The 24,661-nt window shown below is 41.2% G+C and overlaps 1 protein-coding gene across 2 annotated transcripts in view; it reads right to left on the reverse strand.

Moving 5' to 3' along the window:
• Positions 1 to 20,838, reverse strand: part of SMYD3 (SET and MYND domain containing 3) — a 438,073-nt gene extending 417,235 nt beyond the window's left edge. The window contains exon 1 of one of the 2 annotated variants that reach the window (XM_076334228.1): positions 20,660 to 20,838. In XM_076334228.1, coding sequence (XP_076190343.1) covers positions 20,660 to 20,823 — 164 coding nt within the window. In that variant the 5' untranslated portion in view covers positions 20,824 to 20,838. The remainder of the gene's footprint in view (positions 1 to 20,659) is intronic. The other variant, XM_076334229.1, reaches the window with a different exon arrangement.
• Between the last annotated feature and the right edge of the window lie 3,823 nt (positions 20,839 to 24,661).

Below are 24,661 nucleotides of genomic sequence, written 5' to 3' on the forward strand. Positions count from 1 at the left end.
AAAGATAACCACAAGCACTGAGGGTATGTTTACTTTTGGGGGGAACCTGCAGATTAAAGCCAGTGAGTGTCTGAACACAAGGAACCAACCTCAGCTTACACAATCAGCGTGACTGGACTCCCTCCTCATCTTTCTGTTTTGAAACTTCTGTTCCTTCCCCAGTTGGATTGTGTTTTTTGAGTAACCCTCCAGAGCTAACCTCCAGAAAAATATCAGCCATCCAGTGTCATAGGATGGGATTAATCATGAGGAAGGAACAAAGAGATTTAAATACAACTGCATCAACAGTAACAAAGATAACTTATCAAAATCTTCACTTGCTATTAGAAAAAAAAAAGGGAGGAGGGAGAAGGGGGGCATTTGAAGACATAAATAGATAATGTCTTCCATTACTGAAAACCTCTCAGCATTTGGCTATTTAATATACAAACATTCAGAGAAACAGTCTAATGTCTTTTGGTACCAAGAGTGATCCACATCTTGTATCACAAAATGTTATACAGAATAGTTCACAAGAGCAGGGAAAAAAAACAAGTAGACCTTCCTTGTACATACACTGTACATAAATCAGGCTTTAAAATGACAACTTGATTTTCTAAGCATCGAAATCCAAATCCAGAGTCCAAGTTTTAACCGGAAGTAACTTTAGCAAATGAATTGTTTAATAATCCTACGGTCTTGAAAAATGCTGCAGGCTTATTGTTTCAGGTCTTCTGCAAATAATAGAGGAAGAATTTACAAGGGAAAAGCAAAAAGTTAAAGGGGTTAAATAAAAATGCAATACCAAAATATACGGAGATCTAAAGGATTTGTTTTGCTTGTGCCAGGCATGTGAAATGCACGTTTCACCAGTGCTGTAACACGTTCTGAGTTCTCAGGTACTCTGAAGTATAATTTTCTAATTCACTGCAGCATCTTATGGAAATGAAATAGCAAGAGTAAGCATTCATTTCCTGAAACTTGAGTTCAAATCCTGATTAGGTCACAAATGACGTGAAACAGCTCAATCCTACAAGATGATGCATCTCCTGCGCTTTATGTCCAATGTCTATTCACTTCCACAGGAGTGGATACACCTACACACCTCCTAAGGTCAGACCTTGTGTTCACAGGGAAAAAGAGAGCTACAAACATTTGCTGAAAAATCTGTTTGCAACTGCAAAAACATCTCCAAAATAGAGTACAACTTCAAATTTCTGATTAGCTGAGGCATGTGGAAGGCATCAATGAAAATTACTGTTGTAGAGCACCAGCTCCTATTCTCTCGGAAAGAGATACACAGCTGTACTCTGGCTGCCTAAAAAACAAAACCAAAGTATCATCAAGGTGTAGTTAATTTAATTTTGGTGGGTTTCACTTGCTTTTCTTGCTGCTGGCCATTTTGCAAGTGGGTAGACAGACTTCATTTGTTAGTTCGCCTTTTTTTTTTTTTTTAATTTCTCTATCTATGTATACACACAAAGAAATTCAACACCCGTCAAGATAGAGTTGTGTAAGTCTTAGGTCCTACAGCCCTAAGTAACAGATCAGTCACCAGCACAACTGAGGAAAAAAAAATCCCACAGAATTATTCAATTATCTAGAGAAACTGTAATTGAGATAAGAGATTAATATATTTGCAGTTAGGAAAACATTGGGCTTTACCTCAAGAGCAGTGTTACCATAACTGTAACAGCTTTTCCTTAAACACTCATAGTGCCTAAAGATCTGTCTGCTAATGGGACAGGTTGCTTTACTATACACACAATATACTAAGCATATCCAATATGTAGTAACAACATACTGACACTTGCAGAATGCTTTTCTCTTCCCAGAGTCCATTTGCAGTCTGCATTTCTGATGTGATTAAACACACTCAAATAGTTCAAAGCCACAAATGTGAGTACCATATGTAAATATTGAGTCTTCCCCACACAAAGGGAAAAGGTGACTTCCATATCACTAATTCCTACAGATTAGACTCATGCAGACTTCTAAACCACAAATTAAGCAAAATTAAACCTGGTGGCTTCTGTGTGAATTCAGCAGAAAAATGAGAACTACGTAAGAGAGTGTTTTTGATCAATTTGCCATTCATATCCTTGAGAGTTAGTTTCTGACTCATTACGCATGTTTACAACATGTTGTCACATCTTACCTAAATACTGTTTCTGTGTTTCTGTCTGTTCTTTTCAATAAGCATCTTTTCGGTGGATCTGAGTATGCAATTAAAAAATCTGAGCATACTACTAAGCCTTTTTAGACCCATTAACTTTTTTAATGTTGAGTATTTAAAGTGAGTTTAGGGGAAAAGAAAGACAAATGCAACTAAAAATTGTTGCTTAGGAAAAAAAAGCATAGTGTTTTTGTCTGACATAGAAAAGTAATTTTTTTCCTGGATAATTCTTGTGTTAGGCTAATTCTAGAAACAAACCAAAGTTGTTTTAAGTCAGGCTTTCTCCAGACATATTGACTTTAAAAAAAACCCAAAAAACAAAAAACACACTAACTAGGCATTTTCTTGCTTATATGAGCAATGACACCTTTTATTAAGGCTTTTTTTTTTTACATTTCAATTTAATTTCCAGTTATAAGAAACATTTTTCCCATTCTTTGCATTTTTCTTATTTTAGTCATGTTAAATTTTTGTTGACCATATTCCCAGGTTAAAAAAAAAAGAAAACCAAAAAACCACCTCTCCTCACATAAAAAAAATTTAAGTGTTGGAAAACAATCATACAAAAAAGCCAGTCTTGAAATAAAAGCATGACTCCTCCTACCCTCACACCAGCATATGAATCAGCAGACACTACCATATTTCACGTGGTGAAATTTCTTTTTTCCTTCCACTAATCTAATGTAGTTTCAGACAAGTGTATTGTAAAGCAGTACACAAGAGAATGTGATAGACATGATTAAAAACAATCATGTCCGTTTACTTCCTCTTCAAACTGCATTGATCCTCTCAGATGTTCGTTCCCTGAGCTGCTGCTACCTGTGTTCACCAGGAACAGCTTCTCGTCACTACAGCAACATGTCCTGGAAAAATTCTTCATCTTACTGGGAAACAGCTTTGTTTACATGACAAACCAGGACACATCAGCCCTCCCTAAGGAAACTCTTTGGCCCTGCAGCACCCCGAAAAACCAAGCCCCAGAGGGTCTTGGTCACAGGTGAAGCCCCAGCAGCTGTTGCAGAGTACGAGTGCTGAAAGGGAACCACAGTTCCTGAAGATGCTCAGGGCCAGGCTCTGCTTGTAGCATGTAATCCAGAACCAAAGCGTGGAGCACCTGACCTCCACACAGAGCACTCAGAAATACCTACCTTAGCACCACCTAAATACTACTCTTCAGGTGTTTAAAGCAAAGCACAAGACGACCAGCTGCACTGACATCCCCCTACACTGTGGCATAATTAAGAAGCTTACAATCTTTCAGCATGAGGAGGAGGGACATTTGCTTTCAAGTAAGTCTACTGCTGAAATAGGCTAGGGAATTAAACCGCGTAATTGGAAAACATCGCTCCTCATGGACAGTGCTAGAGAAACTACAGACACATCAACATTGAATGTTTATGCTTACTGTAGACATAAAATGAGAGTCAACTTTCTGTCGATGAGGCTTTGTCAACACAGTTATGCAAAGTAGATGAAAAGCCTAATATGAAGCAAGAAAAAATAGTCTAAATGTTTTAATTTTTTTTTCCTGGTAACTTCTATAACATTTTAAAAATAGAATAAAATAGATTTTTTATATGAAGGATTCCTCCAAAAGCCTGATATTGAGGCCATTACCGTACAAAGCATTGTGGTAAATCTCATTAAGTAACAAATTGACTTGATGCCTACCACCACCATATTACCTTGTAGTACACAGTGCCAGCAGTAACCTTACTGCTATAATAAAACTTGTTTCCCCAAATGCACACCATATTTATTTGTGAAATATATTCTCAGTAACTGTAAAATAAATTGAGAAGAAGGAATTAATGGATTTTTTTTTATTGATTTAATCTAAAGTTGGTTGGGAAATAACTTCTCAAAAATAAGAGCTAAATTATTTAGAGACTGTTAAAACATAATTTTCTATTTATTTCAGCTACAAGATAGGTTTAAGAGAACATACTGTTCTTCCAGCTAGAATTAATCCAGCTTTTTTTATTGCATAAGCAGCATACATATGCATAAAAACAAAACACACATGAACAAAAAAAATGCACTTTCAGAAATTACTAATTTTAGGAGACATACGAGTTCAAAAAAATTAAAACCTTTTTCTCTCTTTATTAGAAATTCTGATAGGAGATAATTGCAGGAGTGAGTCCACGGAGATTTTGTTGTTCCTGATTGTGAGCTTACATCCCCAGCAGCAGTAAACAAGACATACACATGTCAAGGACAGACTTTACTTCAGAGCTACAAGCCTGGCAAAAACTAGAGGTCATTTATTTCCACCAGTCAGAACAAATACTAAGGACTCATCACAAGATAAAGACAAAACACCTGCTCTACTAAAAGCTTGTGGCAAAATTGGAAGCATTTCAAAGCTGAGAAAGGTTTCTAACCTCGTCTGCTCGCAGAATGGGGCAGGATGGCAGGGGAGGAGGTTTCTGTTGCGGAGACCTGGGGGAAAGCACAGCCTGGGATGACATTACTAAACCTACAACCGCCGATTAAACATTGTCTTAAGGCAAAAATTCTACACAATGAGCTTGTGCACGCATTACGGTTTGTAGCTAAGTTCTTATCTGCAATAAACTGATAACCATTCATTAACTTCTGAGCATAAGAGACAACTGGCAAGCTATTTCATGCCTCGAAGAATTTACAGCAAAAGGGAGAGAGGTAAACACACAGTGCAGGTGACTTTGTATCTGGAAAATAAAATGAATATTTAAAAATGCTGTTACCTTCCAGCTGTAAAATGGATTGACATTGAGATGTCCTGACAAATGCAGTTTTTAAAACTGATACTGAATCCTTATGTGCTATCAAGCAGAAAAGCAAGCTTAATCTTTCAATTAATAACAAACAGCTATTAGTATTTTTTAGTAGAAATGAATTTTATAATTAAAGCCTATATGAACATATGAGTACCAAATACATCTTTCACAAGCAGCCCTAACTACAAGGGTCATAAAATAGTATGTGTACGGACAGTTACAGCTTATAAGACTCCATGGGGGGAAGTTAAAAAGAAGATACGAAAATTAAAAATTAGTAAGTCTACAGTACAGTTGTTCTGAACAGATGTATTCCTGAAGTCACAACTCCCAAGGCAATCTCTAAGGACAAGGAATTTGGCTCCATAATTATTTCTGAAGCACTTGGGAGTTCTGTAAATTATTTCATCTGCCTAGAAGCAGATTAATAAAGGAAGGAACGCTGCAGGAAAAGTGACCAGAGCCCTACACCAGCTCCCCCCAACAGAAAGCCAAAATCACTGTATTCTGTGCACACGAAACACTGACATTGCTGAGAGCTACCTGTTCAAAGGCAGAATGCGTCCTTTAATAATTAAATTCCTCCTGAGACTCAGGAACAAGATAAGAGGCTAAAACCAACTTTGAAACAGGGTATGCAGAATTGCAGGTAACGTCCACGTTCCTTGGTACGGTCCGTGATACCTACGTGCTCTTCCACCACCAGGCAGCGTCACCACCCCAATGCCACCACACGAATAGCCCCAGGCTCTCCAGTTACGTGTCTAGCGTTGGTGCTTCCAGCCCACAGCTCTCCCAGCCAAATACAAAGACACAACTTTCTACTGCCCAGCCCAAAATCCAGTTCCCTCCACACCAGTTTGCATACAAGTTCTTAGAGATCTCTTCCATTAAGAAATCCTCCTCATTTAAAACGCTTTTATCCTCTCCTTAAGATGCTTCTCAACCTCAGGAAATTCAAATCTTGTACAGAAATTATGAATCTCTTCCCAGACCTGTATTTTCCACTTCCCCTTCCCCTTCATTCTTTTAAATGTTCCCATAAGTCACACAGAGGGGCCACAGCCTTGTAACTTTCCATGGAAAATAAGGACTGTAGATCTCCCCTTTCAAAATCTGAGATTTTTGCACATACATGCAAAAATCAGAAAGCATGTTTCATAACCCTTCATACCATACATACATTGTTACTTTAGCTTCCATCTGCTAAATTCTCTCTTTGATTTGTTAAGTGATTTATATCACAATATCATCCACGGCAGACTAGTACTTTAAAAAACTGACATGTTCTTCCTTTATGATCAGTTTTTGCCAGAAATATTTAATATCCCTTCTGCTTAGAGCATCTCTCTAGGTTATGTCTCCTGAGCCCATCTCAGGTAAACAATTTTTCATACTGACGTTTTCTTTAGTCTGTTGTAATTCAGATTCCACTGGCCCCTTTTCTGTTTTTCTACGGTATCAGTTAAGCTGCTTTTTTTCTTCCCACACGTACACTTTTTTCTTGGCCCAAGGACAAGCAAGTTTCACAGCTTTTGAAGCTGGAAGGAACCATCATATGATCTAGCACCACAATGTTCTGATCTGGCAAATTGCACGGGCCATAAAATATCGCACAGCAAAGCTTTCAGCTCTGGCAGAACTAGGACATATTTTAGCAATTTTAAAAAGCCATGTTAATTCTAAACATACGTATAAACCTGTTGGTGTTGGACTTTCTCCTAGTGGTACTATTGAATTTATAGCAGATATGCCTTCTGCTGCCCATAATCATTTTTTTAAGATGTTCAAGTGGGCTAACATCAAATATTGCCCTTAAGATGATATACAAACATATAATTAAAATATTTTCTATTTTACATCTTACTATCAGCAACTTCTAAGTATATGGGTGAATGCAATAAACTTCAAATCTCTCTCAAATAGGTAAGCAATAAAAACCTTATTCAATTTCACAGATGAAGCCAGTGACAAAACAAGGGCTCTAATCCTCCAATTATGTATCTGAACTACAAGGTCATCCTTCACCTGTTGTGTTCCTCACACATGCGCTAAAATATACCCATCAGCTGAGAATATCTTCAGTTTTATACATGAGCAAGACAAATTAAAAAGGAGGCGAGTGCTGCCATTCTTTGCTTTGATTGACCCCCTATCCCAAGTTGTGTTTTGAAGATTGTCTGCGATTGCTTCGTCTGGTGGCAGAAAGGAAGGAAAATGACAACCAACCCCTACAAGTGAGAAATCTTACAATAGCCTCTTCATATAAAAACGTAAGTAAAGTGACATATATGATTCCAAAGGGAATTTCTATAAATGCAGTGAACAGGAACAGAAGGGTAAGCCTTTCCTGAAACACTAAAACAAACACCATAAAAATAAAACTACTTAAGTCTTGATAAATCCAGCAACTTCCTAATCAATGAGAAGTTAGATGAATATGTATCTCAGCACAAACACACACACCACCTCCTAAATCCTATAAGGGGCATTAACTCAGTACAACTGAATCCAGCCTGTGTTATATTTTATATCTATGCAACAGGATTCTCCAGTCAGCACACTTTTCAGTAGAAAGGTGAGTCCAGTAAAACAACCCCACCCCAAATTTCCACAGTCTTTAGAGGGGTCTAATTGTTTTGCATACAATGCTCAGCATGTCCGCACTCCTTATGGAGTTTCATTAAAAATCTAATTTAAGTAGTTCTGGCTTATCAGAACACACAATAAGGCACTAACCACATAAATTAGTTAGTGTAATTCAATCAAAATGACTGCCAAAGCAGCAAAGGCTATTAAGTGGCACGAAAACCCACATATGAGCAATATACAGACTGACTGCATGTCTAATAAAATACTAAGTATCTATTAGAAGTGGCAAGATTAACTTGGTTCAGTAACTGGGTTGCTAACTAAGAGCCTTTATAACTCTCTTGCTATTATTATGCCTGACCTGTCACTCTTTTTAGTGCTCATCAGCACAATTCATCTACTGTCTCAGCCACAGAAAGGGACATTCTTAGAGCAAGAGAGACTATTCTGCGCTTATTTTGGGGAATAAAAATCTATGGTCTTTACAAAAAAATAACATAATCCTGTAATAGATTTTATTAAAGATAAAATACATTTCATTGCTATATGTTTTACACCTAATGTCATATATATCTTGAGTAGATTACTGCATAGCCTTTTTTCCCTGGGGCAAAAACTTCAGATAAATCTATCATCACGTGTTGAGTTTCATACAGTGTTTCAAGAAACTGTTTCCACAGCTATTCCATCTGTTGTACAGCAATATCAACTACTAAGATGGTTTCAATATGACAAGTGGATAAAATTTGTAAATAGCTGAGTAGCCAGCCTCATTTTCATGAAAGGCAGGTCCTGCCTGACCAACCTAATCTCCTTCTATGACCAGGTGACCCGCCTAGTGGATGAGGGAAAGGCTGTGGATGTGGTCTACCTGGACTTCAGTAAGGCCTTTGACACCGTCTCCCACAGCATTCTCCTAGAGAAGCTGGCGGCTCACGGCTTAGACAGGTGGACTCTGCGCTGGGTCAAAAACTGGCTGGACGGCCGGGCCCAGAGAGTTGTGGTGAATGGAGTTAAATCCAGTTGGCGGCCGGTCACGAGCGGTGTTCCCCAGGGCTCAGTACTGGGGCCGGTCTTGTTCAATGTCTTTATCGATGATCTGGATGAGGGGATCAAGTGCACCCTCAGTAAGTTTGCAGATGACACCAAGTTGGGCGGGAGTGTTGATCTGCTCGAGGGTAGGAAGGCTCTGCAGAGGGACCTGGACAGGCTGGATCGATGGGCCCAGGCCAACTGTATGAGGTTCAACAAGGCCAAGTGCCGGGTCCTGCACTTCGGCCACAACAACCCCATGCAGCGCTACAGGCTTGGGGAAGAGTGGCTGGAAAGCTGCCTGTCAGAAAAGGACCTGGGAGTGCTGGTCGACAGCCGGCTAAATATGAGCCGGCAGTGTGCCCAGGCGGCCAAGAAGGCCAATGGCATCCTGGCCTGTATCAGAAACAGTGGGGCCAGCAGGACGAGGGAAGTGATCGTGCCCCTGTACTCGGCACTGGTGAGGCCGCACCTCGAATACTGTGTTCAGTTTTGGGCCCCTCACTACAAGAAGGACATCGAGGTGCTGGAGCGTGTCCAGAGAAGGGCAACGAGGCTGGTGAGGGGTCTGGAGAACAAGTCCTATGAGGAGCGGCTGAGGGACCTGGGGTTGTTTAGCCTGGAGAAAAGGAGGCTGAGGGGAGACCTCATCGCTCTCTACAACTACCTGAAAGGAGGTTGTAGTGAGGTGGGTGTTGGTCTCTTCTCCCAAGTAACTAGCGATAGGACGAGAGGAAATGGCCTCAGGTTGCGCCAGGGGAGGTTTAGATTGGATGTAAGGAAAAATTTCTTTACTGAAAGAGTGGTGAAACATTGGAACAGGCTGCCCAGGGAAGTGGTGGAGTCCCCATCCCTGGAGGTATTTAAAAGACGAGTAGATGAGGCGCTTAGGGACATGGTTTAGTGGGCATGGTGGTGTTGGGTTGACGGTTGGACTCGATGATCTTAGAGGTCTTTTCCAACCTCAATGATTCTATGATTCTATGATTTGCTAAAACAACATAGACACTTATGAACCTAAATCTCTGAAGTGGTTTTCTGTGCCACTTCAATTTTTCTTTTTAATCTTTCAGTTTGTTTTTGCTTCTTCAGAAATCTGGACTAAGATACTTTCAACAGCTAGAGGACTTGGAGTCAATGCACCACAGAAATCAAGGCGAGCTACACAAAGTACAGACTCACATCAATACTCACCCAATGCTTAGAATAACTGGATCCAGAGTTTGATCAAAAAAATCTCAATTTTTTTCAGAGGAAATTAAACTGCAGTGCACTAGCCTGGCACAAACATTTCTCATCCCATACAAAAGTCAATAAAGATTCCTAGCACAATGATCTGCAAAGTGGTACTTGAATTTACTCCTCACACACAGACAAGTTGCATAGAAATGGAGGAGGTAAAATTTGTGAGATATGCCTTTATACACAGCAAGTGTTCCTCGGTACACCACTTATCTCAGAAGGAGCTGCAAGCTCTATTTCTGTGATGGAAAATAGCAGCCAGGCCACAGCAAGAAGAAGAAGAGGTGCTATAGTTTGTCTTATCAGGGAGAAGTAGTACTAAAAAAGAAACAAAAAACAAAAAACAAAAACCCCAAAAAAACCCGCACCAAACAAGACAGCACTCCAGTTTGAACCTTTATGTTAGAGTGAGCTGCTTTCGAGCTTTTCTTGACAAATAAAAAGTTTCTGGCCTTTGAGAAGCATGAAGTACTTTTACAAGATTTTACATAGGAAACATATGTAGTTTATTTCATGCTCAACATTTTCTGAGACAAATCTTTCCTCTTTGAGGGCAATAATTCACCAAACATCTTGTCTCAATTTCTCTCCCTCTGGTCTACCATGATCCTTCCCACTACTACGAATGCCACTACCACAGAAATTGTCTTTTCAGGTCACTAGCACACACTCCTAGCAGATGAATGAGCCATTTGAATTCAATTGTATGAATAAGCCATATTCATTTGAATTGTAAGAAAGGGCTTATAGTTGATACGAGTGTTTTTACTCACTCTTCTTTCTCAGTGATGATCTTTTGTTCCCTTTCTGCACTTCTACATCACAACCACTCCTAATCACACCCTCCTAAGAAGTCCTCAACACACTTGCTGGCTTTTTTCCTTTGAATGGTGAAACCTGATTACGCAGGCAGCGCACAAACCCTACATGAATGCCCAGGCAAGCCCTCCCCAGTGAAGCCAAAAGTTGTATTTTCTGCCTATTGACTGCAGGATCAGGTGCTCTGATACTCAGAGGCCAAGAAGATAGTTTCATTTAAAAAAATATTCAGTCTTTAATTTCACTTAAGCTTGAGCAATCAAGCTAATAGCAGAACAAGCCCTGAGCTGAAGGCAGCTAGTAGGTACGATGATAAACAGGAAAGCTAAATATTGCATGAACAGGGGATTACAGCTGGAGTTAGCACAGGAATTACTCACTGGTGTTCAACCAATTGGGCCACTTGGCGCTGACCCTACAGTCATCAGGATGCCCTTAGGAATGATTCAAAACTTTACCTTGGCCTCTAAATAAAATCTCCCATTCAGCCGCAGAAGCGCGCTGTGAGAATTACAATTGCAGGAATTAAGCACAGATCCTGAAGTAAGTAAAATCAGTGACAAAAATAAAGTCAGAAAAGTTAAGACACTCCTATGTAACCAAGACATCAGCCAAAAAAGAAAATATTTTCTTTGTGGTAAGAAACTGAAAATGTCTGCAGTGTTTCTTCTACTAAACTGAAACTAATGGTAGGAAATGCTTCTGGGAAAGTAAAATATGGCAGAAATACAATTGGGTAAAGGAATGAAGGTGGGCCCTGATTGCCCAGGACTGACCCAGGCTACAAGGTGGAAAAAAATCCTCCTCCACACTAACAAGCCAGTCGGTCCTGCACTCCTGAAAGCCCTGCTTCTCCTGAAGATGCCCATAAGAGTTTGGAAATTCCCCTAACTGCCCTTTTTAAGGTTTCATTTTTAGCTACAGCAGACTGAAGGCTAGCTACTACCAGAAGACACAGCCCTGGCTGTCCAACCTTGACCCATCCCTTCAACGGCCACTTCAGCTCCTCTCTCCCCCCAGCAATAATTTGATTCAAGGGCACTGAAAAATTTTTATATTTTGGTAAAGTGTGTTTTCTGCCAGCTTATCTCCCTGCACCAGTATATCATAGGTCAGATAAGCAGCAAAGCTGCCAAATGAGAAGCAGAATGCATGCAGGAAGGAAAGCAAGGACTCAGGGGAGCCGTAAGAATAACCTGCCCTTTCAGCAGCTTCTAGCCAGCACATCAGGTAGGCTGTCACGCGGATCCATACCCCACTTCAAAACATGAATAGGTGGGGTGGAGAGATATGCCAGAAATTCTATAAGCCTCACCTATATCATGTTGAATAATTCAAAACAGCTGTTGCGACTGGTTCTGAAGAAGACTATAGATGCTTCAAGAGAAAACAGCATCATCCTGTATACCATGCAGCCAAAAGTACGTAGTAGCTTTTGAGTACAGCCATAATGGAAGCAATCACTAACAATTAATGAATTCCAATGCCTATGGACAAGATATCATTAATAGTTCTTAAAGAATTTAAACAATACATTCTCTAATGCAGTGTAAAACTTTCAGCAACTTACGCAAAATTAAGAACTTTCTCAGGAGATATCTGAAACTAATTGTGTCATTACATATTACATTAGCCAGAAGTTACCCATATTTTAATCACTTACGTTTTCCCTTGTAGAGCTAACTTTAATTTTGTACTTGCACAATTACAATTCACCCTAAGAAAATGAATACTAAAGATAATCCAATTCACAAACTTATTTTCATGGCTTTATCATTTACCACAAGCAAAGAATATTCATGCAGAACATATTAATATTTTAAAACATTAATATTATGGACTGCACTATGCAGAAAAGAAATATAATATCAGGTGTGGATTGCAGATACATAGTAAAGCCTAAATTCAGAAGAATTTACAAGATAACTACAGTCACAGCTTGACAAGACAACAGTTTTGATATAATACCTTTCAAAATTACAGAGCAGTATAAGCATGGAAATTGTAAACACAAAATCAGAACACAGTAAGACCTTTAGGGACTTTTAAAGCATGGCTAAACTTTAAATTTTCCATAAATGACAGACATGGCAATAAACACTTGACCTGGGAGAATTTATTTTTAACAATGCCTCTCCCTTTTCTATTTCTTCTATTATTAACAGGTGCAAAGCCAGGTTGCCAACAGAAGGCATTAACGGCAGCCTCGAGACCACAAGGCAGGGGAAGAAGGAGATGGGCAAGGACCCGCACCTTGCCTAAAGCAAGCCCAGAGCATCCAAAGCAGTAAGGAGGCACAGAGCGAGGACTGAAATACTGCGCAATGGAAAGGAGAGGACTTACAGCAAACAGAACCTGAATTACATTCCCAAAACAAATCTCCAAGTGAAAGAAACAGTCGGTTGAGGAAAACACCTACCAAGCGGTATTCCTAGCAGGAACACAGGAAACTCCTGACCCCCCCAAAGGGTGCTGTGAGGGAGGCAAACCAAATCAACGGGCAGGCGAGGACAACGTAGTATGAATGCTATCCTGAATGCTAGAGCTTCCTCCTTCCCCACCTTCAACCTGACTCTGAGCAGAAGGGAGATGGAGTCTGTAAGTGTAATTTCTGCTACAGGCTTTATTCCTCTAGACAAGAAAGTTCAAGGCCTTCTCTGGAGAAGATACTGCAGGAAAGCACAGTCAATAGTCTATTCTCTTCACTCTCTCTGGCAGAAGATTTTCTTGGCAGCATGGGACAGCAGCCTGGAAGCCACTTCTCCTATGGCTCCAGCTGGCATGAGGACAGAAAAAAGCATTTCCATCCTGTTCTTTGTAAGGTTGCTTCATCCTTCACTGCCTCGGTAAGATGACATGGGGAAGGGAGAGTATCTTCTCAGGAAAATGCTATTTTTTTTAGGCTATTAGTCCTTCAACTAGAAATAGAAACATTTCTGTTGATGGCGGTATGCGATTTCTCAGGTCTTGGGAAACATTCTCACACACCTACATGGAACCTGAAATTCTGATACTTTGTATAGCTCATGTCTCACATACAATTTTGTTTCACATCCTTTACCTTTACTTCACACAAACCCAGATATATCAAGAGACAAGAGCACTGCAATTGCACTCCTAACTGATTAGTCAGAAACACTACATCAAGTTATAGCATATAATCTCCAGGATTATCCTACTTTGGAAGGAACAAAAACATACCTGCCCCTAATAGTCACACTGTTTCAACACTGTGATTACCACTAATCAGATATAATTTGTTTATATTCCTCTACTTCATACGAGGTTATGCATCTTGAAAACTACTGGAAATCTGTCTGGAACTTTGACTGTCACTGAAGGGACATGAAACACACCATACTTCTCATATCTTAAAAATGTTATTGCCAACAAACTCATGGCACTAAGTCATGCTGACCAACTTTAATTCATTTGTGTGGTAAGTCCAAGAATTATTTTTTTATATATAAGTTTAAGGAATTTTAAAAACCTTGTTATTCCAGTCTATTAACAATCATGGAAATACAATAGTCTACAAAAGAAAAAAAAAAAGCTTTTTATATAAGCAAACTATAAAATGGGGGTATTGTTTTATATCTAAAAAATATAACTATAGTACTTAATAATCTTCATTTGATGAGAATCCATTGCAAGTTAAAAATCAAAGAATGTATCATCAAATTGTAGTTTTCCACATTGCAGTATTCCTGTAAAACAAAATACAAGTATACCAGGAACACCTAGAGCAACAAAACAGTATGTTTTCAAGAAGCTAGCATAGTTTTAAAGCTACCTCTATATTAACCAGCAACAGAAGTATTTTGCAGAGATAACTGAGGAGACAGTGTAGATTTTATAGCCTCGTGCATTACTGGAAGTCTCATATATGCTAAACTTCTATCTGTGTAAAGGAAGAGCATCCCTTAGCTCACACTTTCTAATCACCCAGCACAGCTGGAAGCAGCAGAACTCAGGCACTGTGCCAACGGAGACACTCTCTTTGGTGCTTAAGTGTGTGTCTTAGGTTTGTTGGTGAATGACGGCACCTTCATGGAGAAATCCCCATTGCTACAGAGCTAAAATAACCAGCTCCTCTGCTCTCTCGACCTCCCAATTGCTGGTGAAAGAGGTACACTTGGAGGGTTAAGGGCTAGCTGTCCTTAGGCAGAGCTGTGCTAGTCAAAGCCAGGGCCACAGTGGTATAAAGGATCATACAATCACAACCATCCCCCTCGTCACTCTCTTTCTGAATAAAACCCTGCTTCTATCTACTTAAAATATTCCACACTGTGGTTACAACATAATGGTATTTTTGTACCTTCAGGATGTCATTAACCTAGGCACTCCAGACTTTAACAATGGTATGCCACTTTCATTATGATGATGATAATAATATTATTTATTATTATTACATTATAATAATATAAACCAGCAGCTAATTTAAGAGTGTGTTTATACTGAAGACACAGTACTGAATGAAAAGGTGTGTCCATTTGGCTATTGTTAAGCCAGGTGAAGTAGAGCAAGGAGCACTTGCTGGCCTGTGTTTAGCACTTTGTAATTGCCCAACTAGTTACTAAATTCTTGATTATATTTCCCATACTGCGGTAGTGTCTGCTGCCATGGCTAGTTTACCAACAGTCTTAACTTAGATGTCTTTCCTCTCTCTAGATATGTTTACAAAAGCTGCAGTCATATAAAAACACATTCATACTTCCCCTTATTCCATTACCGGAGTCTGAACCTCTGATCTTACCCAAACAAGAAACACTTACGTCTTCTATTTCGCAGTCTATACATAATGTTGTACATTACCCATTCTCAAATAATCACTTTTCTTAAGTGTCTCTTTCCTTTAAAGGCATAAGTGGTATAGCATTTGGAAATAGGCTAGTGTTACCTCTTTTTCCTACTTTCTCTGAGACACAGATTCTAGAAAGTTTGTTTGCTTGTTCCCAAGTGTCAACCAGGACTTAAGTTTTCTTGCAGTAGATTCTTGTAAATACAACCCATCACAGAAATGTTCTGTAAAAAGCAAACAAACACCAAAAGCATCATTGATTTTCACCCTCATTTTGACTCCCATTCTATAACAGACTGGTGTCGTGGTTTAATCCCAGTCAGCAATTAAGCATCACACAGCCACTCACTCACCCCCCCGCCCCCCGTGGAATGGGGGAGAGAATCGGAAGAGCAAAAGTAAGAAAACTCATGGGTTGAGATAAGAACAGTTTAATACTTGAAATAATAAAATAACAACAACAACCTGTAATGGGGGGGGGGGGGGGGGGGGGGGGGGGGGAGAACCCAGGAAGGGAAAAAACCAAAAAGAAAACAAGAGGTGATGCAACCGCTCACCACCTGCTGACTGACCCAGTCAGTCCCTGAGCAGCAATCACTGCCCCCCAGCCAGCTCCCCCCAGTTTATATACTGAGCATGACATCACATGGTATGGAATATCCCTTTGGACAGTTTGGGTCAGCTGTCCTGGCTGTGTCCCCTCTCAGCTTCTTGTGCATCTCCTCGCTGGCAGAGCACGGGAAGCTGAAAAGTCCTTGACTTAGTATAAACACTGCTTAGCAACAACTAAAACATCAGTGTGTTATCACATTATTCTCAAGCTAAATCCAAACTACAGCACTGTACCAGCTCCTAGGAAGAAAATTAACGCTATCCCAGCCAAAACCAGAACAGACTGGGTATATTTTCAATTCAAAATCTGAAAGTCAGACCAAGCAGTGTCATCACTACCACGTACCTTGCAGGAAACTCAATCAGCACGGATTAATGGCTGATAGAACATTGAATACACAGAGGAAGAGAACTGCCAAGCACCAAGATGCCACTTCTGCATTCACTTATCAGACAAAGAACATCTTTAAAAGCCATGTAAAGATTTAATAACCTGAGCAAACTGAGCAACACCACCAGATAAAACGCAAAGCCTGATAAATCAGCGTGTGTAAGCAAACTTTGCAATGTTAAATTGTCCTACATTAAAAGTCAGTACTGATTTAGGATTATTTTGTTAAATTGAGAAGTAACTGGATATATCCAGATTTTAACGGAAATTCTAATCTGATCAGCTACATAAAAGCAAATTCTAATAAACCATAAAACTAAACAAAAAGGAATATTAAAAATAGCACCAATTAATGGCAGAAAGAGGTCAATCAAGTCTTTTCCTTTAAACATAAAATTTTGCATAGAAAGTTGAGAATATCAGTATTTTCTGATCTATTCTGATATCATCTATAATCTCATATAACATTAACAGCAGAACTCTAAACATATAAGCAACTCAAGTATTCCAGTGTTTGCAGTGCTTTGCTTTTTTAAGGAAATTAAAAAAAAAAAAATCAATCATCACACCCACTTGACTATACTAACTGCAAGCCTGGCTTCTGACCCTGGCAAGACAATAGAGACTATAATCAAAAGTAAGATCATTAATCACCTGGATGAATAAAATCTACAAGAAAAGAGCAAGTATAGCTCCCGTGAAAGGACGGCCTCCTTTTCTAACTTGCCTGAGTTCTGTGAGGGTTTCAACACACATATGAATAAAGGGGACCCACTGAACATAACATAATTGTGGACAGGCTAAATTAAGCTAAATTGACAGGAACTGGAAGAAAGGTCATTTTATAGACTGATAGCCAGGATAGAGAAGAAGGGGGGGGGAAGGTGTAATAGTCACTTTCCAGAACAGAGAAAGGTGATGGAAGCCTCTGGGGATCACTGGCAATTAGCTTTATTCACTATCTTTATCGAAGTCCAGCAGAATGGAAAATACAGTGAAATCCCCTAAGTTTTTAAATGAAACAGCTTTCTTTACCCCCTCAGTCCTGCTACATAAACCTGTACTGAGCTGTACTGCCACTGACCCCACCTTACAGAGATATTAAAGCATGGAAGAAGCCATACAGAAAATGTTTTGTTAATAAGACAGGAAGAATCTTTTCTGTTGCTTTCCCCAGTAAGTTGTTGGAAGAAGATGTTGGCCACCCAAATCTTGTCAGACTTCCACAGAAGCACAAACAGCATGTTTTTAGCCAGGCACTGACCCTAAGACTACACATACTCTTTTGCAAAGAAGGTACCATCATGCAACACAACGTCATGCACTCTCTCAAGACACTGCTTCCATAGAAATACACACTGTCAACAAACACTTTTCTTCTTTATCAAAATCTATACTTCTGAGCAAATCTTTACTATGTATCCTACTTCAGGACAGTAGTTTTTTTAATTGCTAATGGAATATAATTCAAAACAGCTACACTATCATATTAAACCAGCTATAGCAGAATATTTTAGCCCAGCCTTCTATAAAAAACAACATGAACCTATTCATTAGAAAGTACAGGATTATCCCTGAAGTAAGAAGAAATCACAAAAGGGTAGACAGTTACCAAAGTTTGCCATCTGGTCTACATACAACGTAGACCTAATAACACTGACCAAAAATTTTAACTTCACTACACAAATAGCACCAACAGCCCAATAAGGTAAGGAAGGGATGTTAGTCTTTCTACTGGTAGATGCACTAACTCTCTCTCTCTCAATGCTTCAGTATTTTAAATCCACAATAATATTCACTTTCATTGAGATAAGACTAAGCAGAACTACTGTGCTAGCTGAGCTTTCCTCTCTGAATCAGAGCAGCAAGCTCTGCCTCCAACAGCCATCCTTACCCTGCTTGGGTACCTCAGACCCTCGCTGTAAGGACTCAGCCAAGGTCACAGAGTAAGTCAGCACTATAGCAAGTCTGTCACCGCAAATCCTGGTGAGACTGTGCTGCCTCTCAGCAGGCAGTCCAGAAATAAGATGTTCTGCACATCATTACCCATCTTCTGGCTCACCCAGCACTTCTCACACAGCCAAAAGCTGCATTCAACAACATTTACTACTACAAGTTGGGAGACAAAAGTACAGAATTACACTTCACAGTATAAAGCCTCAAACATTAATTTTATATATAATAAGATTGCTAAAACGCTAAATCAATGTCAAGCACAAGACCTTTTTTTTTTTTTTTAATTTGTGTTCCTGTACTGCCACCTAAAGATCAGAGAGAAAAACGGGAACAGTAGTAGACAATGTGACTTTTATCTGTAGTCGTGGAAATGAGTGGTAATGGTTTTTCTGATACCTGGCTTTGAACAAAGATCACACTGCGTATTAAATGAAAACCAGATTCATGAAACAGTTCGGTCCCACATCCCACTTCAGCAGTACTTCACCATTTTTCTAATTTCCATACATTAAAAAAAACCCCTATGTATGGATATACGTATCACTCACTAATTTAACAAAGCCTGTTGAATAAGAAGCCACTGGCTTTAGTTAGATGAATAAGAAAGTCAGCTTGCAGAGTCTTGATCTATAAACTCTGTCTAGCCATAGTACATTTTGCAATGAAGCTAGATTGGTGGAAAACTATTTTTAGCTTCCTTATTTAACTTTTTGAATTTAACTGATATCACTATTTAGAAAAAAAGACAAACTTTCACAAATGCATAACCTTTCATGATATATCAGTTGGTAACACCACTATTTCTCCCAGCAAACCTTGCCCTGGTTACACTTCTATATCCGAATACTTCAGATTCATTTTTATTCCACCTGTTGCTGCACCCAGCCTGTCTTCTGAAGTCTGCAGCCTCTCACGACTTGAAGTCGAAAAGGTACAGGCAGTCACCACCCCGAAGGACTCTGATGTCACAGTCAGACTTCACAGATATATTAGCTAAAAATCTTTTTTGGTTTTGGTTTTTTATATACTGAGGTTAGACACAAGTGTGACCTGGAACACATTGTCAAACTTTTCTCTGGGAAAATGAGGATCACATTATCATTTCTTTAAACGGAAGCTGAGATGCCCTGTAAGGACATGAAGCAAAACACTGGGAATGTTTTAATAAACAAAACATCAAATACTTTCAAAAAGAAAAAAAAAAAAGCAAAGGCTAGCAGTATTGAATTGTCTCTCTTCTTCCAAGTAATTATACATGGTTTTGGATTACCTACCAGTACATTTCCAGTATTAATATACAGATCTCCTACAAGAAGGTCTATCACAATCTATCTTGCTGGAAGATTGCTAAAGAGTAGAAATCAGTTATGGTTGTTTTTTTGTTTTTTTTTTTTTTAAATAAACAGTTTTTTTAAACAAACAGAAAGCTACTGTGGGTTTGTCAGTTTTCATTTTTAAGGATCTGGGGGGAAACAGAAAGCATTTATTCAACTCATGTCTCAAAACCATGTGCTCCTTACACAGGATAAACTTGCGCAGGTGATAGGAAACTCGACCACCTCATGCGGCCTACTTCATGAAGGCTGGTGCCTAATGGCTGTCGTCACCTCTACGAATGCCCAGGGCAGAGCATTACGCAGCAGGGAACAGTGTCACGCTCAGTCATGCGGATGGCTTCCCTGCGGGGCTACAGCGGATGAGAACTTTATCCTCACAACAGGTAGTTTTGAGGAGGATGGGGGCAGTCACACAGTGCTCACAACGGCCCGTCACCCCCACCACTGCCGCCGGCCAGGTCAGGCCTTCGCCCCTAGAAGCGACAAGCCACCCAGCAGCGTTTTGCCGCTCCTGCCCCCGCCAGGCTGAGGAAGGCCTCCGAGGAGAACCTGGCGCCTCCAGCTACCGCCAGCCCGAGCACCAGCACAGCACCGAGCCACCTCCGGCACTGCCGACTCCTGCCGCCCGCCCGCAGCGGACACCTAGCCCAGGAAACCTCCTCCCGAACTTCCCCCGCCCGGGAAGCGACGCCCTGTCAGAAAAGCCTTTAAAAAAAGCCCTCACTAAAAAGAGCGGCAGGAAGCGGCAAGTCGCGCACCTCAGCCCTGGCAGCAGCTGCCCGCCCACGCCCGCCGAGACCCGGCACAGCCGGACCCCCGGGAAAGACAGAGAGACCCCCGCCCCGCCGCGACCCCAGGCCGACGCCGCGGCGCTGCCCCGCCTCAGCGGAAGGGGCGGCGCTGGCCGGGCGGGGCCGGCGGGAGAAGCGGCTGCGGCGTCTTCCCGGCCGCCGGTACCTGCGCAGGCAGCGCTCGCACACACCGCCCAGCTGTTCCTTGGTGACGACGTAGGCGAAGGGCTCGGCGCGGTAGAGCAGCTCGCCGGGCCGCACCCGCCGGCGGGAGCGGAGGCCGCTGCCCTTGCCCGGGCTGAGGAACCGCTCCAGCGCCGCCGGCTCCATCCTGCCTCCCGCCCGCGCCGGCACAGAGAGCGCGGGACCGCCCGCCCGCCGGCACGTGACGCGGCGCTGCCGCCGCCATTTTAACTCAGGGCCGGGGCCGCCCCCGCAGCGGGCAAGAGCCGGTCTCCCTTGCGCTTCAGGGGTTGAGCGGACGTTTTCAATACACGGTTTTCTCGGCCGAGACTGGATCTCTCGCCCGTACTGAGAGGCCGCGGGGCAGAGGGTAGCCCTTTGCCTGAAGGGGGAGTTAATAATACGTTTCCATTAACACTGTGATGCTAAACGAAGTGGTTATCAATGTTTCTATGGCCAGTTACAAATAGGGAGTATGTTGGAGTTTTTTCAGTTACTTTATAACTTCATGGGTGGGTTGGTTGGTTGGTTTTTAAAGGGAATGAGGCAGTGGGAAAACGGCTAATTATAAATCTTGCTAACCACGAGGCTGGGGACCCTTCTGACACATGCACCTCGCAGCTGCTGCAGTCCGGCCTCAGAAGAAACCTGAAGCGATAGGAAGTTCCAGCTGCCACATTAGCCTTATCCAGCACCATTACTGCTTCATTTCCATACCGACCCAGCCTCAGCACTGACACGGAAGTGGAAAAAAATACATACGAAAATAAAAGTGGCATGAGGACACACGGAGGTTGCATGCTCACAGCTTTGTATGAAGTGAACTTCCCCAGGCCCGCCGCTGCGCAGAGGTGGGTGGCCCTCCTCAGCCCCAGCCCGGGGCGGCAGAAAGCCCCTCCAGCCGGGTGGCTGACGCACATGAATGCAGCAAGTCCGCTGCATCCTGCAATGTACTGCAAAGGGAAAATCATACTCATTTTGTACTGACACCCAAGGGTTTGTCAGTGACTTTTCTTCACTGATGTGACATTGAAACCAGCGCAGAGAAGTCAGATCTCAGGCAGGGGCTTCATCGTATGCAAACCCATTTGTTGCAGAAGATGATATACCCTTCAGTTCATTATTTTGATCAAAATATTAAACAGTTTGGTTCGTAAAGGAAGAGATACAATAACAATTCTGTCAAAAAACATCCCAAAACAGGACATTTTACTTGTGAGCTAGCATCTGGACGTATTTCTGGATCTCATTGTGATCTGAATACAAAGTAGTATGGCTGGGCCAGGAGCTGCTCAGCACCCAAGCTCTGGCAGTGTATCACTGGGAATGCACCCCATACACCAGCTGCTTTTTGTCAGAGCCATCAGTTAGAAGCACCAGATAAATGACAGGGGAAAAGCAAAACACTTGCACGATTAACTAAGAGCACCATTCTGAAATGGTGATGCTCAAAGCCCATGAGATAAGTGCTTTCCGTATAGGTCTACGTAGCTCATTCATTTATGAGATTACACACGTGATGCAGGCTAAATGTGCTAAACTGCAGATAGACTTAGTCTGTTTTTCCTAATTATGCCTATAGAGGGAGTTAGGGCTTGTGTTTTGGAAAGGATTGTTGAGTTGTCCCGTGAGAGACAGGCCTAACAGTTCTGCAAAACAGCTTTTCATTTCTAAAACACACTCAGTTTTGTTCTCAGTAGTGATTATTTCAGTCTGCAACTGTTTTCATCCAAGTTGCAACAGGGTAATCAGAAATGGCAATATGCATATCCAAAACACTGCTATTGGGAATAACCAAGGTACATCAAGCCACAGGGTTCCCACAGAAAAATATATTTTGACATTCACTTAAATGCTGCAGTGACGTAGTTCATTACCAAAAGAACTGACAGCAATCTGGCTGTCAGTTAAATAGTAGCACATTACTATGCTTATCTTTAGTTCTCCTAGCAAATTTTTTAAAAGTGTTCAATTACAGTGATATTGTGAGATACTCAAGAATTGTCCTTAACAGTTATGAAAATATTAAATGACTACTTCTGTATTTGGCATGTATGCTTTACTCCTTCACCTATTTAATCTGCGTTTCCCTGCCTATGCTGTTTTATTGAGCTTCTAAGCAGGCATTGCCTGAAACCTATAACATAAACAAACCCAGTAATAACAGAAGTTAATGTCTATCTCCTGGGTTGATAAACTTGAGATGAATGGTCAAACAATATACAAAAAGCATGAACTTAAAGTCCTACCCATGAACTGCAGAAAGTGCACTCAGGGAAGAGCTAATATGAATATACAATACCAGATGTAGCTTTCATTATCTTCTCAGTTTTCCAAGTCAGGTTTTCTCACTCACATGTCCCATAACACAACAAAATGTCACAGAGTACAAAAATGTGTCTGAGGGAACGACAGTCTTACACACACACACACACACACACACAAATCACAACCTTAGAGAGCCCAGCTACTCTAGCAAAATCCCAAGTATGAACACCTGAAGAAAGGGGCTTTCATCAGCTTGGCGTAAGCTGTACGGTGAAATAAGCCACAGAAGCCCAAGAACAACTTCTGGCTGACACTGAATTGCAATTGATATGACAACATAATTGTAGTAATAGAGGCTTTTCTAGTATAGATAAACTTTTAAACACAGCATAAATGTTTTAATTGATTTGGATGAATCAGTGTTGGATATTTCAACATCTGTAAGAAGAGCCTGGAAAGCTGATTCTGGATATCTATGTCTACACTTTATAGACTGGTCTGCCTAGGAGGGCCATTCAACACAGTCTTTGAGCAATGGTGATCAACTGAACACTCAACTCAGATGTTTTTGGAAACATCAGCCTGAATTTCCTGAAAGGCATAATGATATTGTGGCTATATATTCCAGTAAGTGGTCATTTAGCCCTTGACTATATTTAGTTGAATTAATCCCTGTTATTAGTATGGGGTTTTTATATGACCAAGTCATCCACTGACCTAGACAGGTCAGACTTACCAACAGCTATTTGAAATGCATGACACATTCTGGACAGAAGCAGCTGTCAAGGCATGTAATGGAGACACTTTTGTGGGAAATACCACTTAATTGTGGCTGATGCTGCTGAATTAGTCATACTTCCTTACTGCCGGTAGATGAGACACCGTAGTGGAACTTTAGCTCTTCTATCTCAAGACAGAATGTTTTACAACTTGAATTTACAGGAAGAATTGCAGTAATGAAATAATAAAAATTTTGCTATTTAGTCATAAACATGCAATACCCATTCCAACCAACATGACACAAAACCGAATTTTTCTGGGAGCAAAATATGGCTCAAAACACAAAATGTTAAATTTTGGATTAGTACAAAATCTGTGTCACTAACGGCATAGAATAGCTATCAAATAGAATCATAGAATCATTAAGGTTGGAAAAGACCTCTAAGGTCATCGAGTCCAATCGTCAACACAACACCACCATGCCCACTAAACCATGTCCCTAAGTGCCTCATCTACACGTCTTTGAAATATGGCCAGGAATGGTGACTCAACCACTTCCCTGGGCAGCCTGTTCCAATGTTTAACCACTCTTTCAGTAAAGAAATTTTTCCTCATGTCCAATCTAAACCTCCCCTGGCGCAACTTGAGGCCATTTCCTCTCGTCCTATCGCTAGTTACTTGGGAGAAGAGACCGACACCCACCTCGCCACAACCTCCTTTCAGGTAGTTGTAGAGAGCGATGAGGTCTCCCCTCAGCCTCCTTTTCTGCAGGCTAAACAACCCCAGGTCCCTCAGCCGCTCCTCATAAGACTTGTTCTCCAGACCCCTCACCAGCTTCGTTGCCCTTCTCTGGACACGCTCCAGCACCTCGATGTCCTTCTTGTAGTGAGGGGCCCAAAACTGAACACAGTATTGGAGGTGCGGCCTCACCAGTGCCGAGTACAGGGGCACGATCACTTCCCTCGTCCTGCTGGCCCCACTGTTTCTGATACAAGCA

The sequence above is a fragment of the Aptenodytes patagonicus genome, chromosome 3, assembly GCF_965638725.1.
Source record: "Aptenodytes patagonicus chromosome 3, bAptPat1.pri.cur, whole genome shotgun sequence".
In the NCBI taxonomy this organism is placed as follows: Eukaryota; Metazoa; Chordata; class Aves; order Sphenisciformes; family Spheniscidae; genus Aptenodytes; species Aptenodytes patagonicus.